This window comes from Leptonychotes weddellii, chromosome 5 (assembly GCF_054177405.1).
Source record: "Leptonychotes weddellii isolate Sample4059 chromosome 5, ASM5417740v2, whole genome shotgun sequence".
Lineage (NCBI taxonomy): Eukaryota > Metazoa > Chordata > Mammalia > Carnivora > Phocidae > Leptonychotes > Leptonychotes weddellii.
In genome coordinates, this window is record NC_138373.1 from 138244793 (window position 1) to 138265514 (window position 20722).

Sequence of the window (20722 nt, forward strand, 5' to 3'; positions counted from 1 at the left end):
AGTGACGTCCCTCAGCGGAGCAGACTTTTAAAAGTTCCGATTTTGTGCTCCGTGGTTCTATCACTTGCCAGAAGCGGCTGACGGATGCCCCTCCCCCGCCGTCTATCCTCCCGAATATCGCCTCGGATTCACTTCTCTGCAGGTCCTACCTTCCCGGAAGTGGTCGCTTTTCTGTTCAGAGAGTTGTTGCTATTCCTTTCTTCGATCTCCTGTTGGGTTCGTAGATGTTCAGAATGGTTTGATCCCTATCCAGCTGAATTCCTGAGAGGAGACGAAATCCAGGTCTCCTACTCCTCCGCCATCTTGCTCCGCCCCCCCGAAATTTTTTTTAATTTAAATTCAAGTCAGTTAACATATAGTAGTATTGGTTTCAGGAGTAGAATGTAGTGATTGATCACTTGTAAACACCCAGTGCTCATCACAAGTGCCCTCCTTAATGCCCATCACCCATTTAAACCATCCCTCCTTCCTCCTCCACCTCCCCTTCAGCAATCCTCAGTTTGTTCTCAATAGTTAAGAGTCTCTTATGGTTTGCCTCCCTCTCTGTTTTTATCTTATTTTATTTTTCCTTCTTTCTTAAATTCCAGATATGAGGGAAATCATGTGATATTTGACTTTGACTGACTTATTCCGCTTAGCATAATACCCTCTAGTTCCACCCACATCATTGCAAATGGCAAGATAACATTCTTTTTGATGGCTGAGTAGAAACATTTTATGTGTTCTTCCCATTTCGTCACACAAATTATGAAAAAAGGTGTACTTGAGGGTCAGTAGTTAATAACTTTAATTTTGCCGCTTTATCAGGGACATTCTTAAGTGAAACTAGCATTTTAGTTAATTCATTTTACTATGAGTGCATGGCAGTGAAGAACGCAAGAACTACTAGCAGCTTTTTTTTTATTATGTTATGTTAATCACCATACATTACATCATTTGTTTTTGATGTGGTGTTCCATGATTCATTGTTTGTGTATAACACCCAGTGCTCCATTCAATACATGCCCTCTTTAATACCCATCACCAGGCTCACCCATCCCCCCACCCCTCTCCCCTCTAGAACCCTCAGTTTGTTTCTCAGAGTCCATAGTGTCTCATGGTTTGTCTCCCCCTCCAATTTCCCCCCCTTCCATTTTTCCCTTCCTACTACCTTCTTCTTTTTTTTAACATATAATGTATTATTTGTTTCAGAGGTACAGGTCTGTGATTCAATAGTCTTACACAATTCACAGCGCTCACCATAGCACATACCCTCCCAAATGTCTATCACCCAGCCACCCATGCCTCCCACCCCCCACCACTCCAGCACACTCTGGAAAACAGTATGGAGGTTCCTCAAAAAGTTGAAAATAAAGCTACCATACGACCCAGCAACAGCACTACTGGGTATTTACCCCAAAGATTCAAACGTAGGGATCCGAAGGGGTACGCGCACCCTGATGTTTATAGCAGCAATGTCCACAATAGCCAAACTATGGAAAGAGCCAAGATGTCCATCGACAGATGAATGGATAAAGAAGATGTGGTATATATATACTATGGAATATTATGCAGCCATCAAAAAGAATGAAATCTTACCATTTGCAATGACGTGGATGGAACTGGAGGGTATTATGCTGAGCAAAATAAGTCAATCAGAGAAAGACATGTATCATATGACCTCACTGATATGAGGAATTCTTAATCTCAGGAACTACTAGTAGTTTGATGTCGCTGCCTTCTTAGGTTCATGCGAAGGCACCACAGTTTTATCATTCCTTTTGCACCATCAGTGCACATGTCAACATACTTATTCCAGGATAAACCACTGAATTCAGAAAGATTATTCAACGTTTTGCATATTTCACTTGCATTCTTGCTAATCATTCACAGACAAGGAGATCTTCTTTCAATAGTTGGTGCTGATACTATTCGACAAATCCAAGCAAAACTGCATGACCAACAATGTCTGTAGATGTGAGCATTTGTAAGGCAAAAGTACAACTCTGCAGATGGGTTACTGAGTCTTCATGTTTGCAGCTACATCTTGAATTCAACAAGTTATTTTATTATTGGAAAGTGTTACAATTTTGTTTACTGATTCTTCAACCAGTGCAAGTTATTGCAAACAGGGCATTGAGGTCTTAGACTTCAGGATATGTATTCATTGATGTCAACTTATTAGTTTCTAGGCTTTTGTGTGCATTTCTCTAGCCAACACAATATGATAACCTACTCTATATGATACTTCACTGACTTTTTCATTTGGAGTTTGAAAAGCTGTAACAAAGAGTATTTTTTTTTTTTTGGCTTTAAAGAGCTCATCACATACACGTTCAAAATGTATATGTATTTCTTTTTCTTTAAACTCTGAACAATTGGTCTTAAGATGCCTCAACTTAACTGGCACCTATAATACTGTTTTAAAAATGTGCAGTTCACCATTGCTCTTTCTTTCTGAGATTTACATCTGAGTATTGTCCTCTGCCTCCTTTGTATCCTCTACCTGGTGACAACTACTTTGGGCACAATGCCATGCATCTTGTGGTTTGGGGTTTTAGTTCTTTCCTGATTTATTGAAAATAGTATTTGGGTTTTTGTCACTTGTTTTTTGTGTTGTTTTGGGATGATTTCCAGGAGAAGAGGACATGCCAATACTATATGGACACCTTTGCTGGAAGTCACCACAAAAATATTTTACTGTATTATAACATAAACATGGAAAATCACACAAATCATGAAAATACAGTTTCATTCAATATCATAAAGGAAATGCCCATATAACCATCATGGGTCAAAACTAGAACAAATCTACATCATACCCCCTTCTGCTGCCTACCAACCCCCTCTTTTTCCCAGCTTTATTGAGATATAATTGACATAAAACAATGTGTAAGTGTAAGGTGTACAATGTAATGATTTATGTATGTAAACATTGCAGAATAATTAACCACAGTAAGGTTAGTCAACACATCCTAATTAATGTTCCTGCTTTCTGATTTCTAACACCTGGATTAGTTTTGTCAGCTTTTGATTTTTGTGTAAGTGAAACTATATAGTCTATATTCTTTTGTATCTGTCTTCTTTTGTTCAACACTATGTTTGTGTAGTTCATTCTTTGATGGATATAATAACAATTTCTTATCCATTCTATTGTTGATAAATATTTGGGGGTTAGCGGGAATGATGCTTCTATGAATATACTTGTATATGACATTTTTGTGTACAGATGTACACATTTTTATGTATATACCAAGGAATAGAATTGCTGGGTCATAGGTATATATATTTTCAACTTAGAAGTTCTCCAAAGGGGTTTGAATTTAAATTTTACCTTGATGACTAAAAAGGTAGGATACTGTTATATATAGTATTGGCTTTTGTTTAGTCTTTTTTGGGAACTCCTTATTCAAGAATCATGCCCAGTTTTCTTGGGAGTTTTCTGTATTTTTCTTAGAAATATGGAGAGATTCTTTCAATATTCTGGATATGACCATTTTATAGAGTATATGTGTTGCAAATATCTTTTACCCCCGTTCTGCTAGTGGTACTTTTGATTATACAAAGTTCATAATTTTAATGTTGTCCAATTTATAAATCTTTTCTTTTATGGTTTATGCTTTTTGTGTTAAGTTTTAGAAATCTTTTTCTATTCAAAAGTCATAAAGATACCCTCTTATCTTTACCATCTTTTTTTTTTTTTTTTACTTTTCACATTTAGATCTACAATTCACCTAGAATCTATTCTTGTATATGGTGTGAGGCTGAAGTCAAGATTAATTTTTTCCATATGATATACAATTAACCCAGAACCATGTATTAAAAAGACCAACCTTCTTCACAACATTGCAGTGTCACATCTGTTATAAATCAAGTGCCCAAATATGTGGAGTGAGAGAGAAAGGGAGAGGAAAAGGCAGAAAGAGAGCAAAAGAGAGAGAGAATCAATATGTTCTTATATTTATCTCATCAGGGAAATAAATATAAGAATATTTTGCAAGACCACAAGGAGAGATGAGTGTTCACACTGAAAAGGCCTACTACATAACAAGCAGAATGAACGAAAAAGACCTAGGCCTAGATGCAGCATGAAATTTTTAGTCACCACAAATAACGAGGAGTTCATTAAAAACATTATAGAGTAGGGAAGATGGTCAAACACAGGAATGAGTATTTGACCAGCATCCAGCTTCTCCCCAGCAATGATGGATACTAGAAAGCAGTAGAATAAGGCTTTTAAAGTTTTAAGGAAAAATGAGTTTCAACCAAAATCATATATTTAGCTGAACAATCAGTCAAGCATGAGATCCTTGTAAGGACTCAACTGGTTTTCTTTTGGTGAACTTTTTAATTTTTATTTATTTTTTATTTTTTTATTTTTAAGATTTTATTTATTTGACAGAGAGAGACACAGTGAGAGAGGGAACACAAGCAGGGGGAGTGGGAGAGGGAGAAGCAGGCTTCCCGCGGAGCAGGGAGCCTGATGCGGGGCTCGATCCCAGGACTCTGGGATCATGACCTGAGCTGAAGGCAGACGCTTAACGACTGAGCCACCCAGGCGCCCCTTGGAGAACTTTTTAAAGTAAGTTACTAGCAAATGTACCTCAGCACACAAAGGTTACAAAGAAAAAAGTATGTAAGATAGGGAAAAAAAAAAAAAGAGAAGGAAGGAAGGAAAGGAGGAAGGAAATGGGATTAGGGAGAGGTTTGCACAGTATTCTAAAAGTACTGGGAATATTCTGTTTGCTAAACTGGTTGGTAAGAGCGTGGGGATTCATCTTATTATTCAAGAAAACATACATAGACCATTAACCATAAAAGATTCTATTCATCTTCTTTTCCTTCCCAGAGGCAGCCATTATCCTAATAAAATACTGTATATTTGTGTGTGTGTGCACACATAAATAATACAAAATATTACACTGGGTTTTTTTCAAATTTATACAAATGGTAGTATATTCTATGTATCATCAGGAATCTGCTTGTAACTTGGTATATGTTGTCATGATCTATCCAGGATCTTACCATGCTCATTTTAAAGATAAGAAAATTAAAACCCAAGAAGTCAAAAGCCCAGAGAGACCTACGGTGCAGAGAGGTTCAAGGTCACACGCCATCATCCCCACATATCTGTGAGAAGTACATCTGGGATTGAACTGACACTACACTATATACTTTCTGCGTTATAGATCTAATTAATTCATTTTGCATGCCATCCAATGAATAGACTTCTGTTTATTTTTCTAAGTTTCCATTTTTTTTTGATATTACAACAATGGTGTCATGAATGGCTTCCACAAGAGTCCTTGTACACATATACCACTTATATGAGTATCTGCATTTTTAATTGTATAAAATCCTGCCAAATTGCTTTCCAAAGAAGTTGCTCTCACAAGTAGTTTATGAAGATACCAGTTTCCTCACATTATTATCACTGTTATTTTCAGATCTTATTATCTATCAATTACTGAGGGATGGGAAATGGTATTTCATTTTAATCTGCATTTTTCTGATTTTTAGTGGCCCTAAAATTTTGGCTATTTGGGTCTCCTTTTCTATGAGTTGACTGTTGAAATTCTTGGCCCACTTTTCTGTTGGACTCTGAATTTTTCTTTATTGATTGGTGCAAGGTGTTGTACATATTCAAGAAAAACCATTCATGTGTGTTCTAAATATTTTTTCTCAGTCAGTGGTTTGTCTTTTAACTTTGTGTTTGGTGTCTTTTGTGATACAAAACTGTTTTGTTTTTTTTTTTTTTAAAGATTTTATTTATTTATTCATGAGAGACAGAGACAGAGAGAGGCAGAGGGAGAAGCAGGCTCCCAAGGAGCAGGAAGCCCGACGCGGGACTCGATCCCAGGACCCTGAGATCATGACCTGAGCCGAAGGCAGACGCTCAACCGTCTGAGCCACCCAGGCGCCCTGTTGTTTTTTTTTTTAATCAAATGTAGTCCCATGTGTCAGTCTTTCCTTTATGGGTTGTGCTTTTTTTTTTTTCTCGTGGTTATTTTTCAAGGAAAGCATATTTGTCTTACAAACTTTTTTTCACTTACTGTTATTATTATTTTTTTACTTTTAGATAACTACCAAGTGGTCTTCCCCACTGGCAACACATGCTCGTATCAAACTGACGGAGTGTGTGGCAACACAGATGCTAGAAAAAAACCTCAGACTAAAGTGGATATTACGTGGATTCTTCTATTGCGCTACTATATTCATCTGCAAAGGATTAATAATATGAGCAAACTGCTAGGTAGGTTTTTGATGTGTTAAGAAAAACACATTCTTTTCCAGGTCTTGTTAAGTCGTGTTTTTTATTTGGAATTTTAAAATACTCTCGCTATCTTTTGGAGTGAACTCTCATCAGAATATGAAAATTGTAGGGGCTCTTAACCTGAGATACACAGATTTTTGGGTGGAATAGTATTTCAACAAGTCTGACTTCCTCTGACATTATATATATTTTATTTCACGTATTTAAAAATGTTATTGTAAGGATGCATCCAGAGGCTTCCCAAGTCTGCCAAAGTGGCCCATGGCTCAAAACAGTTAAGAACCAGAGTGATCACAATGTGACAGCTTATAAAATGAACAGGATGAAATTTTGACTTTAAGGAGAGGATGTTCCAGTATTCAGTATGTAAGAGGACAAATACATGAGTTCAGATAAGATATGTAACTCCATTGAGTAGTTTTGTTTTGTTTAGTTTTTGTTGTATCATCAATGCTGTCTTAAGAACATCCAGAAAAACTGGTATAATCTGCTTCGTGTTAGTCCCCCTTGTGTTTGTGACAGTGTATGTTGTATTTTATCTGTGCCCATGAAATTGGTGATTTTGTGTTGTTCATCAGTGCAAATAGTCGGAAAAGACAGTTTGACCCATGTCAGGGCCCAGTGATGGAGAAGCCAGCAGGGCAAATAGGCTGAGTGACTAAGCAGGGTTATCAGGAGTTATCGTGGGATAGACAAACATTCAGAGAGGTGTCAGGTATAAAAGGTACATCATGAGAAGGGCAAGAATGAAAGAAGTTCAGTAGCAAAGGATGCGAACATGAGCCAGTACGGCATACTCTGGCAGTGCCTGCCCCATAGCAACTCAGCTCACCTTTGAATTCACCTGCTGGCACCTGCCATGTCACGTGCCCACATTTTACTGCTTTTCTGCCCTGGGCTCCTCCTGAAGCTACTGAGACTTGCTCAGCCCTGTCAGGACAGCCCAAAGTGCCAGGGATTCCCACACATACTTATGAGGTAGGAAACTGGTAGAAAACATTCCAGCTTCCCGGTCCCAGACAGTTCTACATGTTATTTTTCAGCAGGTCCTCAGCAGGACTGAGCGCTGATTGTCCAGAGCTACAGCCCATCCATTAACTCACTCTGTTGGCTCTTCTCTCCATCACACTTTGTTCTTTGTCTCACTTATGCTCCTTGAGATCACTTTTCAAATAAATGACCTGCACCTAAGTTCTTGCTTTAAGATCTTTGTCGGGGTAAGTCCCAAATAAGATGACTACATAGAATATTTTGCATGGTCAAGAATTAGAACCTAAAGCAATATCCTCACACCCTTCTGAAATTTTCTTCATTCCTGTGGCAAGAAGCAGTTCCATTAGTGAATAAGCTTAAGAAGAGAGGAATTACACTGGCAGCCACTAGCTGAGGTGTGTGATTTACAGGGAGAGCGGCTAATGAGCAAATACCAACAATACTGAGACTGTTCTGTTATCTAACATGACTCTAAAGTAACATATTTTTCTTCCCTAAGCATCTCCAAAGCCAGGATCTGGAATTTCATTGCCAGATGATACACTTCTCACATCCCTTTTCAACTCTGGGCTGATTTTGCGCCAAAAAGAAATGCATTTTTTCCTTAAAAGATTTTTACAGCTGTATTCTTCCTCTTGTATTGATGAATTTCCAAAAGAACTCTGTAAAGGATTGGAAAATACACTTTTTTCGGAAAAAATCTCATCTGGTTCAGTCAAGGTACTGTTTTCAAACATTATATATTTTTGTAAAACTTCTTAGAATCATTGTTATATTTCTGAAGGAAGCACATTTGAGAAAACTCAAGTGGACGTGGTGTTTTGTAAATTTCTAATATGTATTTATAAAATGAATAAATCAAGTCATTTGCATTGAGTTCTTTCCAAACAAAAAAAATATCAGTCATTTATTTTGAATTATCTTGACTTTGGACTTCACCATATATTGCTTTCATTTTTTTGATATAGACTTGCCCATACCAGACATGTCTGGCTTATTTCTAAGCCCAGAGAAGTGACCTGAAAATATGACTTCTTCCAAATTGAGAACCTTTGCTTATCTTATCCTTCTAGATTGTTGGATAGATAATAATATTTTCTCTTTTTTTAAATCACTCTTTTGAACAAAAAAGTGAGGTGACTAGTAATAAATTGTGATTTTAAAAAGTAGTGGGAATACCTACTAAGAGATAATTTAAGAATTCATACTAAGAGATAATTTAAGAATTCATTTATTTTTATTTATTTATTTGACAGAGAGAGACACAGCAAGAGAGGGAACACAAGCAGGGGGAATGGGAGAGGGAGAAGCAGAGTCCCCACAGAGCAGGGAGCCCGACGCAGGGCTCAATCCCAGGACCCTGGGATAATGACCTGAGCTGAAGGCAGACGCTTAACAAATGAGCCATCCAGGCGCCCCTAAGAATTCATTTAAAGAAGTGATTCTCAGGGAGAGTTAGGGAGTTGCTCTCAGGGCAGTGTATTAGAATCCACATGGGAGGATTTTTTGAGTTAGTTCCCAGATACTGGGATATTGGTATGCCTAATACTTAACACCCCTATTTCTTGCCCAGATTATAAATCATTTGAGAAATAAAAGAGTTGAAGAGTTTGGGATTAAAAAAATACCCACCTGTATGAGTCATAATGTTGACATTGCAGGATATGGTTTATATTTACTGGCAAATGGTCTTCCTAAAAGCAAATAGCAGAGTAGACAGATTTTTCCAATTCAGCTGTGTTTGTTTTTGTTTGGTTGGTTTGGTCATTACAGGCCCCCTTAAAATCTGTGGGGACACAGACCCCTTTAAAATCTGTCTCATGGGGACGCCTGGGTGGCTCAGTCCTTAAGCATCTGCCTTCATCTCAGGTCATGATCCCAGGGTCCTGGGATTGAGCCCCGTATCGGGCTCCCTGCACAGCAGGGAGCCTGCGTCTCCCTCTGTCTGCTGCTCCCCCTGCATGTGTGCTCTCAATCTCTCTCTCTCTCTCTCTCTGACAAATGAATAAAATCTTAAAAAAAAAATTTAAAAAAATACACTCTGTCTCATGAAGGAGCAGAGAATATTCACTCTCTACAAACCATTCTCTCCCAAGAAGAAAGAGCATAATTATGCATATCCAACATTTCTTTTTTCCCAAATTCACCAATCAAGTAGTTCTCCAGGGGAGGGAAGGGAGAGGGGGCAGAAAGGTCAGGAATGTACTATAAATGTCTGGCCCTCTGCTGGGAAGGAAGCAGCAGGAGTGGGATGAAATCATTTCCATCTAACACCAGATCCCGATTCACCCCTCTAGAAACCGTGACTCCCTTTGAGGATTACTGCCAAGTGTCCCAGATGCCTCAGGTATTCTGGCACAAGAGGCAGAGAATGAGAAGGTGGAGAACTATAGTTTTGTGAATGTATTCTTGTGACGATTTTGTATGAGTTTGGAAACTAATAGGTGTGATTTCTTAATATTCCAAAAGGAGCTCTGCTTGAGTATTTTAGTATTAAGGGCAGCCTACTAAGCATGATGCTCCGAACGTAGAACCTTGAATACGTTGTAAATATATGCAACACTTCTAATGGTAGCAGTGTTATCAGAGATCGTTGTACCCTGTTTGCTCTTTTTTTTTCTTTAATATAATTAGTGTAACACTTTCCCAGAATAATCGGCTCTGGAGATCACTGTTGCTCGTCTGACAGGTGCAAGCCACCTAATCATGTGTTCATTTCACTGGGGTAGACAGCTAACGAGCATAGAGCCTTTTGGATTTTTAAAAAAATAAACTGCAAGCTTGGCTGATTTTTATAATAACGTTTTTGAGCTTTTAATCACTCAGGAGGCTATTTCAATCAAACTCTTTCCATAAATTGATACTTAATCCTGCTTTTCCTCCACAAAGAGGTAGATGTCTTTCCAGAGCGATCATTGCTAGGTGCCAGGCTCATCAGTGTGTGCGTCTGCATATCGTTAGGTCTATTGAAGCTCTGTGATGGAAAAACAAAGGTGCCAAACAAATTACATTAAAAATTCCAAGAAAAAAGGATATGATTAAAATTATGCACAATGCTGGCTTATTCATGTTTAGACTTGTCGTAAGGTCGAATATTTGACTAGTGTAAAGTGACTTGTCGTTTATAGGACTGTGGCAAGCAAGACTTCTCCTGGTAGGTCTGTTGTTTCATTCCTTTCAAAGAATAAATCAAAAATATTGAAAATATTCAGTGTATGGTCCATCAGTTAGCATATATGCTTAATTCCATTAGCAACTAGATTTTATGTTTTTTTAAAGGTAATGGAAAATTAAATGCCTATTTTGATATTGACTTTTGTTACAATTTACCATTATTAGACCATGTTAATAAATGCTATATATATTAAAATAGTAAATATTTGCTTATTATTTTTCTCTGCTTAGTTATTAAATATGAATTCTTGCTAAAATAGTTGTCAGAACCTCTGAAAGGCACTCAGATATGAAGAAAATTAAATTCCAAAATTATTTTTGGAATCAATTATTTACCTGAATTTTTGGTGAATTGCCTGGCATAGAATCAATCTTAGTTTAGCACTTTTAAATGATTATTTAAACCTAATAGTCTTGTTTATTGTTTATTTTGGTCATGTTTTTAGTATCATAGTGCTAATAAATGAGGATTCTGGCTTAAAATATCCTTTTATGATGATAGTCTCTAGACATTTTTGAAAAGTTTTATCTTTAATATTACCTTTCAGTCATGACATATTTTTTTCTCTTATCAGTAGACAACTTGAAAGGTCAGTGTCTTTATTTCTCTTTTTATTTTATTTTGAAGACTCTCATTGACAGTCTTATATTGTATCTTGAACAAGCTCAGAAATAATGGGAGGTACAAAGCCATACAGAAACACCAGGCATTTCTTACTGGCCACTTACATGTTCCCCTTCATCATCAAGCCTTAAGATACCTTAGATGTCAAAAGTTCAACAGAAGAATTGCTTCCCAGCTACCATATTATAATCTTGGGAATAACAAGTTAATTTTGAAAATACTTTGCACTCCATTAAAGAAAGTCCTTTTCAGATTTGAGGTATTATTATCACTATTATTATCTCTCTGTCTAGACTGTTATTTTTTTATAGCAACCATGCTTTGCTTTCTGAGCTACTTTTAAAAAAAACTGAATAATTTGCGAAATTGCCAGTTGCATTCCACACATTTATGTTTCCTGGAAACTCCTGATTCAGGGACCTGGTTCCATCAAAGCTAGGCCCAGATTCACCAAGACTGAATTAACAAATCAGCCACATTCATGTAAAGAGGGAATGAGAGCGATTGATTTTAATATTTTACAGCAAAAACTGTCTTAATTTGCATATGACACAGAAAAAAACTGCTGTTGGAAGGTAGATGTTATTTATAATCATACCGTCAGTTTATTCACCACTGAATAAATAAGAAAAAAAAGAGATATTCTTAGAATCTGAGGCGATCTTGAGACTGAAATGATAATATTGACATTTTTCCTCTCTAGATCTTTACTCTGGGAAAGTCACCAAAGTGGAAGACATTTGTTGAGTCCCATGGTTTTTTTTTTTTTTTAAAGATTTATTTATTTAGAGAGAGAGAGCCTGAGCAGAAGAGGGAAAGAGAGAGAGAGACAATCTCAAGCAGACTTTGCACTGATCTCAGAGCCTGACGCAGGGCTTGATCTCACGACCCTGAGATTATGACCTGAGTTGAAACCGAGTTGGACACCTAACCAACTGCACCACCCAGGCACCCTGAGTCCTGTGGGTTTTGAAGCGTATTTTTCTGTAGTAAAATCTTCTCTGGTAATTGGGGACAGTTTTAAAAGTGACACTCATAAAACAAACTAAGACAATTCCCAGAGTTTTATAATGTAGCCAATACTGAATGGATATTGAGTGAATGTTTTAAATATTGCATGAATTTATTACCAGCAATTAAACTGTTTTTGATTTTTCCCTAGTTATGTCATGACAGTTCTCTACACTCTGATTTATCATTAAATAAGCTCTCTGCCAGCCCATCTTCTGGAGATGTGTCATCAGTTATGAAGATACAAGATTTAAACAAAGAACTTTGCTTTCAGTGGTACATTCCTCCTCTAGAAAGACCTCCAAAGGACACAGAACCTATGGTATGTAATATAATCACAAAGCTAAATCTTATATTTAGATGTAAGTTTAACTCGACCATTATAACTTGAAAATAGAGAACAACCCCTTGTCATATAGATGAAAATATACAGCAATATAGAATCTATATTGTCTAGTAGAATGAGTCTGAAAATAACTAAGAAATCAGGTAAAGTCTGACTTGAGTTGATCATTTTTCCTTTTTCCTGATCTTCAAGGGAAACTTTCCAGTGTGTCACCATAATATAGGATGTTTAACTTTTTTTTGCAGCCATTCCTTATCACATTAAGGAAGTTTTTTTCTACTGTCTACTTTGCTAAGAATTTTTATCAAAATTTTTTGCTGTGTCTTTAAGATTATTTTATAATTTTAAAAAATATAGTAATTGATTTTTTAAATATTAATCAGTCTTCTGTTCCTGAGATAAACTCAAATTGATCATATATTAATTTTATTGGATTCAGTTTATTAAGGTTTTACATTGGATTTTTGCCACTGTTTAAGGGTAATATTGAGTTACACATTTTCATTTTCATACTGTCTTTGTCAGATATATTTTGTATAAAGATTTTGTTAGACTTATAAAGTGAGTTGGTAAATATAACCGTGTTTTTCTATTTTCTGGTGACATTTCTGTAAGTTTAGAGTAAACTTTTCCTCTCAAATATTTGGTAAGAATTCATCAGGAAAGCCGTCTGACCCTAGTGTTTTCTTTGTGAAAAAATTGAAAATTAGTAATATAATTCTCAATAGTTTGAGGCAGTCATTAAGCACTAGTACTCATTTACTAGATGCCAGAGTTGGTATCAGTTCTGATTGGGTCAGTATCTGTTCTAATGGTTAGTACCCATGTCAAACCAAGTTTTAAATATTTTGACTATCACCCCTATTTATAGAACATTGGAGTTTACTGTTTCTTCTTGAGTCAGGTTTGTTTAAGTTGCTTTATCTAGGAATTTTTTCATTTTATTTAAAACTTCTCTCATACTTTTAATCTCTCCATTGTATTTGTATTGAAGTGTCCCTTTTCATTTCTTACATTGGTTGTTTGTGTATTTTTTCTTGATCATTGTCACCAGAGGTTTTTCATCAGTTTTATTTCACTGATCCGTATATCTTTCTTCTACTTTGTTTTTGTTTTGTTTTGTATTCTTTTCCTTACTCCTGACTTCTTGAGATAGATGTTTGGCTTAATATTCAGTCCTTTCTTTCCTAATGTATGCATTTGAAGACTGAGTTTCATTAAACATTGCTTTGGTTTCATCCCACAAGTTTTTATTATAGTATTATCATTATCATTCAGTTAAAAATAATTTTAAAATTTTTGTTACAATTTATTCTTTGACTCATGGGCCATTTCAACATGTGTTTTTTACATTCCAAACTACATAGAACTTATGTATATTTTATATATTGTATTAGAAAAATATATTGTATTATATATTGTATTATAATTTGTTTTTTATTCTTAGATTATGTTGTTCTGTGATAATAAAAAAAATGCTCTGTATGATTGATATTGTTGAAACCTGCATATTTTCTCCAGGAAAGGATTTATTGTGTAAATATTCCATTGCTCTTAAAAGAAATGTGCAGTCCTCAGTTGCTAAGGCAGTATTCATATATATACCCAATAGGGGTTTGGTTAGTCTTGTTCAAATCTCTATTCTTGTTTGTTTGCCTTTAATTTTTTAAAATCAGTTATTAAAAGAAGTATATTTAAATCTATTGCAGTGATTGTCATTGTTTAGTCTGTCAAATTTTGCTTTACATAATTTGAGACTGTGTTCTTAGGTGCAATCAAATTAACTGTTGTATCTTCTTGGTGAACTGAGCATTTTATCATTTTGAAATGACTCATGGCCTTTTTGTAATAATGTTTTTTTCCTCATAAAGTCTGCTTTGTTTGATATTACTAGAGGAAAATGACTTTCTTGTGGTTATTTTCACAGTGAAACCTTTTGCTTTCAACCTTTTTGTGTACGTGTGTTTTATGTTTTTATCAAAGGCATGCATTTGAATATTTTCAAATATAGTCTGATAACATTGTATTTTGACTGGGGAATTTAATACATTTACATTTAATGTAAATGCTAATATATTTGGTTTTAAATCTATCATGTTATTTTGTGTTTTTATTTGTCTGAGCTCTTCTGTTTTTCTCTTTTCCCTTCTTTTGGATTATTTTTATCATTTTCCTCTATGAGTTTTGAAATTATACACTTTTTTCAATGCTTTTAGTGGTTACCTGCAGGACAGCATACATACTTATCAACATCTAAAGTTAATAAATATCTTTTTCACTCTAATGACTTTTATATTACTGTACATTTTCTTTTTTAACCCAAAATAATATTATTTTTAATTGCTTTATACAAGAGTTATTTCCTTTAGAATTTTCTCTGTATTTACTACTTTTTTTTTTTTTTTTTTTTTTTACTTCATCTTGCATTTTAGACATTTTATCTAGGAACACTTCTTTCTGTTGAAGTATATACTTTGGAATTTCCTTTGGTGAGGATCGTCTAGAGGCAAACTCTCAATTTTTGTTTGCCTGACAAATGTCATTATTTTACATTAATTTATGAAATACATTTTTATGGAGTAGGTAATTTAAGATTGGAAATTATTTTATTTCAGTACATTGAAAATGTCATCTCCTTACTTCCATTGTTGTTGTTGAGAGACAAACTTTTATTGCTTTAAAGTATTGAATTTTTTCACTACCTGCTTTTGAATTTTCTCTTTGACTTTGCAGAATTTTATTGGGAATGGTTTACTTTTTATTTACTTTGCTTATATTAGTGTAGTGGTTAAGAACACAGACTCTGGAGCCAAATTACCTGGGGTGGAATCCCAGCTCTGTCACTTAATAATTTTGTGATCTTCAGTAGATTGGTTAAATTTTCTGTATCATAGTTATCCTTTTCTGTAACTAGAGATAATTGGGTAAATGCCTAACCTCAATAAATAGTAGTTGTCATTTATTATTATCTGAAACTATTTTAAAATTATTATGCTGTCTTAAAGGTTAATAACTTCAAATATACATGTAATATACTTGTTAAACATTATTTAAAAGCTTCTTTTAAAATTTAGCAACAATATCTTCTTATAGATACTTCAGCTGCCAACATTGTATAGAAAAGAGAGTAAACTGTGCCTTACAGCAAAATTAAAGTACATAGCATATAGGGAAAAAAACCTTAGTTTGCCTTTAAGTGCCCTTCATAAATTTATATCACACATATCACTCCTTGTTTTAATGTTCATTATTTTTATTTTTATCTAACTCTGCATCTTTATCTTTATCCACAACTATGTCCATATGCATGGAAAGACATTTGCACTAGGGCTCACTGGGGAGCAGGTGGAGATGGGGGAAAGTATTTAGAATCAGTTTAATATCAATCCCTGAACAATTGGAGAAAGAACAGTGATTCACATTCTAGGAGAATCTTGATGAGAGGTCAAGCTTTTAAAAATGGAACAGTTGGTCACTACAGCCATTTGCAGAGGGACCTTCCACCATAGCATTCCTTTGATTGCTGCTCTCTCTAAGAGCCTCAGGCTTTTCCCCATTAAGCAGTTGCCGTATAGTTTTGCCCTGTTCAGCATTTTCATTTGCTTTTTGCCTCCTGCATTGGTCTACTCTTGCATTTTCCAGCTCTTGAGTGGTGTCCCCTCTAGCTGTGCCTCTGGTAGCTTCTGCTGCTCCTTGACCCATGTGACCCTGTCAGATCGTGAAACCTCCTGGGCCTACCTCTCTTTTCTCTTGAACACACTTCTCCCATTGGCCTCTTCATTCTGCTTCCTTAGGCTAGCAACCTGCTGCTAACTCTTGGTCATTATATCTCTTTCTACTCATACAAAAAAAAGGAACTTTAACATATCACTCCCAGGAACGTTTAAAGCTATTTCTCACGTTATGAAAGTATTCTCTTTCCCACACTTTCCATGTCAAATCCTTGTCAGATATTCCATATACTTTTAAAAATAATAAATCTGCATAGTCTCTTTTGGGGAATTTAGTAATGTAGTTTTCAGTTTCTGGATCCAAGAATACTAATGGACCATGGAATCAATATTGTGTGGGTTTTGAGTCGTATTTTTTTTTAAATAAATTAAGAGAAAAAACGTTTTCTGAAATTTGTTTCATGATGTTGTTAAAAACAAAATTTCTCAGATTGACTGATCTTCAGCATATGTCAGAATTTATTTACTTGCTGGCAAGAGAAATAACCAAGTGATTAAAGAGTATATTCATTCAGGGAGGGTATGGATGCAGAAGGATTACATATTTGGGAAATAGAATGTTTACCTAAGGAGCTAATTTTAAAAAATGAGGAAGATAGTATAAACTATAAAGTTCATTTTGCAAGCTCATAGAAATATCACATCCATATCAGTCTGAGACAGAGTGATCTGAGAAGTTAATGCTATGACTCTATCTGTGGCTGATAATTAGAGTAACAGGGTTTTATCCATCAACAATTGTGTCTGATAATGAACATGGAAGCATGAACTGGTGTGAGGCAGAGATTAGAAGGAGAATACCAGCTAACTAATTCTGATTTAAACAGGTTGCTAGAGTGGTTTTCTAATATGCCACAAGCAAAGACACAAGAACACACAGTTTTCCCATTTCTTAGTTTGGGGGCATTTTCCCCCTTTTTGGTAGTAAATATTGGGTCATGATGAAAAATGTAGTTGCTCACATAAATTTCAGTCAAAAAATTGGGAAACACTGACTTGGATGGACTAGATCTCCTCAGACCTAAGATTCTATCTTTTCAGAAGATAACACTGAAATTTGTTTGATGATTTAAATATTGGTGTATTTGAACATTTATCTACTCATTATCTTAGCGTAGAGTTTCATGTTGAATAACTGGCTAAAGTTCATGAAACTACAAGATAATAGCAATAGTGAATGTAGAGCTTAGTATATTCTAGACTCTTTGCTTATATTAACTTCACAACAACTCTATGAGGTGGGTACTATCATCAGCCCCATTTTACAGAAGTGGAAACTGAGACACAGGATAGAGGAATGCTAGTCGGCAAGGAATCAGGATAGAACAATCTGATTCCAAGTTTGCACTCCTAACATGGTGCTTTGTTGAGTCCTCAAGAGTGGTCCTGGCTGCAAGAACTTCTAGCTTCTGGGTGGGATGGTGATGAAAATTAATATCTGACCTAGGGTGTTGGAGTTTCCCGGGACTTAGAGGATTAACAATGCAGGTTTAACACATCACTTGATTCACCTACTCAGTCCTCTTCAGTTAATCTAGTATCTGAAGCAGAAATACTGGTAGGAACTAAGGATGCTGGTGGCAGCAAAGTAGAAAATCTGGAACTAGGGACTTTGACATAAAATTTTTAGATAATTCAGAGAGCTAATTATTTCAATGTCACAATACTTTTTAGAGTTAAGTTTATAACTTGGAAAAGTTTAACTTCTTAAGTATGGGGGTAGAAATTGTATTATCCTATTTAACAAAATTTTCTTTAGAAGAATGTAGTAGAACCACATTATAAGCTCTTCCCTGGAATTTTATTACAAACTAAGCATCTTTTGAACAATTTCAGTATCTTCTAGAGGCAGGCACTAAAGAGGTTTCAAGGGGCAATCATTTTAATGAACCTCCCAGACAAAGGCTTTAAAAATAGTTGTGAAGAATGGCTCAAAGACGCATAACTACAGCTTAGTTTACAAAGGTGTAACTACAGCCAGAGTTTTGATGGCTCAAATTTGTCTTAAGAATACATCTTAGGACCTTTAACTTAATTCTACCTCATCTTCTTGCTTCCAGAGTTCCCAGTAGGATGCTCTGGATCGCAAGCCAGCCCAGGTTTAGAGTAAGACTTGAATTATGTTTATTACTTGATCAGACTCAAAGAAATGCAACTTGGAGCTAGCAGGGAGGAGGGGCAATAAAGAAGCAGTAGTGGGACCTTCCTTTTGGTCTATGAGACCTAGTTTGGAGGGAATCAAACTGCTGCAAAGGCTGTTGTTTTGGGTGCAGCTAGACTGTCCAGGGCACGGTATTCAGAGGCCACAGAAGATTTAGGCAGACAAACATAATCAAGTGCAAGAAATCTGATCAAGCAAAGCACTGAAAATCAGGACTCCATGTGTCAAGTGAAAACACAGAGTTGGATAGAACTGGAAAAGTTCTTGGAGAAAAGTCTATTCACTGTAGAGATCCAACCAGTCTGGGAACAAGAGATATGGAGCTGGTGATCTTTTCTGGAGATCTTTATAGCCCTGGTTAGAGCCAGACTGTATTTCATGGTCCCAAATAAGCAGGCTGTGCATTCAAGACAAGCTCAGTCCTACATCCTGAAGGAAGAGTTAACTAGGTAGAGTTAACTAAGGTAGAAAACTACCAAGTCATAGTAAAGGCAGAAGCTCAATGTTGTCCGTGCCAATGTCAGGAGTGCCGTAACTCAGAGATCATACAGATGCCCAGGGCTTCCCTCTGAGGTGCCCTGGATTCTGGGTCTTGTTAGCCAAGTGACTAGTGAGAACCTGGTGCTGCAGATGAGGCCCAAAATTACACCCTGCTTCTGGGAGCTGGGGAAGACAAAGGCTGCAAAGGAGGCAGGGACTGGCATCTGAGAGTCAAGAACCAGCAGCCCTGGCATCCCCTGGAAACTCACTAGAAATGCAGAATCTCAGGTCTCACTCCAGACCCACTGAATCAAAGTATCTCCCAAGTAATGTATACACGTTTAACTCTGAGAAGTGCTGGGCTAGACCAGTGCTTCCAAAGCACCCCACAGCTCTAATAATGATTCTCCAAGAAGCTACTGCATTGCGACTTAAACCGTAGGCTCCACGGGAAAGCTTCTCTGGCTTCTCTTGGTACCACCCAAATCAAATTTCAGAACTGAAAAGAAACTAGGAGAACGTCTATCTGATGCTCTCATTTTACAGATGAGGCAGCCAAGTCCCATATGGGTAAAGTGACTTGACAAATGCCACAACTTACTAGTGACAAAAATGAAAATGGGGACCTGAGTCTTCTAGTTCTTCATGTGGATTTCTTTATAACGTGCATATAACTTAACTGCTTACTAACTAATTAATAAAACATTGATTGAGTGCATACTATATGCCAGGCATTTTGTTAGGTGATTAAGGTACCAAGGTGAGGAAGTAATGAATCAACTCCATCTAGTAGAGGAGGGGCTCTTTTTTTCACCCATTGCTGGGCTGTAAGGGATTCCCCATTCAAGCCAATTTTAAATACAGTATTCCTCAACTTTTGTCAAAAGCACATCACTTCTTTGCCATTGAAAAACAAGTCTTTGCAGAAGTGAATAAGGGAGCATTGGAAATTTCATCATGGGTGTATTGTCTCCTGCAGAATCCAATCCCGAGTATGCAAGGTGTTATAGGTTGACACTTATCCCTGAGGAGTGAGGACAAGTTGGGAATAGAACTAAGCACATGGATTCAATGAGGACAACCTGGGAGGTCAGACAGAAAGCTGGCTTGGGGTTAGCAGTGAGTCTAAAAGAATATGGAGAGTGAGGTACCAAGCAAGTTAGGGTGAGGAGCCAGGAGTGGTCATGAGGCTCACAAGCACAGCAGTGATGCTCTAAGCACTTCACATTGACTCACTGAATCCTCACATGATCCATGGGATGGGGATTACCGCATCTCCATTTTACAAATGGGAAGTGAAGGCACAGCGTTTTCATAATTTGCCCAGATCATACAGCCAGTAAATGGTGGAGGCAAACCCAGGCACTCTGGCTCCAAAGCCCAGGCTCACAACAAATATGCAAGTGAGTTTAGTGTTTTGTTGTTTATCTACTGCCGTATTTTATCCAAGTCCAGTTTGATTTCCGACTGTTATACTTTGAATTCAGTTGTGCCATGCTCAGTTAGAAAAGGCTTTAAAATTGTATTGCAAAGCCACTGACAAGTGTCAGCCTGAGGAGGGAGAAAGTCATTTTCATTATCAGGGGTTAAATATAAAGTATGTTATCTATTTAAATTTTTCCACTAACACGCTTTGGGGAGCTTCATTAGCTCTTAAGAGATGTAATGAAAATTTCAGAGATATGAAGATATTAATTAACATGTAGCAAGTGCTACGAGCACTACTAAAAAAGTACAAGATGTCTCTCGTGTCCACGGGGATTTTGTATGCTAGCCTGGGAGTCAAGGTTAACAAACACAAAACAAGAGCAAACACCATAAGACAGACTAACCTCTCTGGGACTCATTTCATTTTCCTTTCAGAAATGTGTCATCAAAAATTTATCATAGTTTGAAAAACCAAATTTAAAAGACTTTTAATGAATGAAAAGAACATTCCTCTGTCTAG

At 36.4% G+C, this 20722-nt stretch overlaps 1 protein-coding gene across 1 annotated transcript in view; it reads left to right on the forward strand.

Annotated features, from left to right (window-relative positions):
* The window catches only part of CFAP54 (cilia and flagella associated protein 54), a 242110-nt gene that overhangs the window by 181767 nt on the left and 39621 nt on the right, over nucleotides 1–20722 (forward strand). The window contains exons 53-55 of the mRNA XM_081818984.1: nucleotides 6059–6232; nucleotides 7746–7966; nucleotides 12208–12378. Of these exons, the coding sequence (XP_081675110.1) occupies nucleotides 6059–6232; nucleotides 7746–7966; nucleotides 12208–12378 (566 nt within the window). The remainder of the gene's footprint in view (nucleotides 1–6058; nucleotides 6233–7745; nucleotides 7967–12207; nucleotides 12379–20722) is intronic.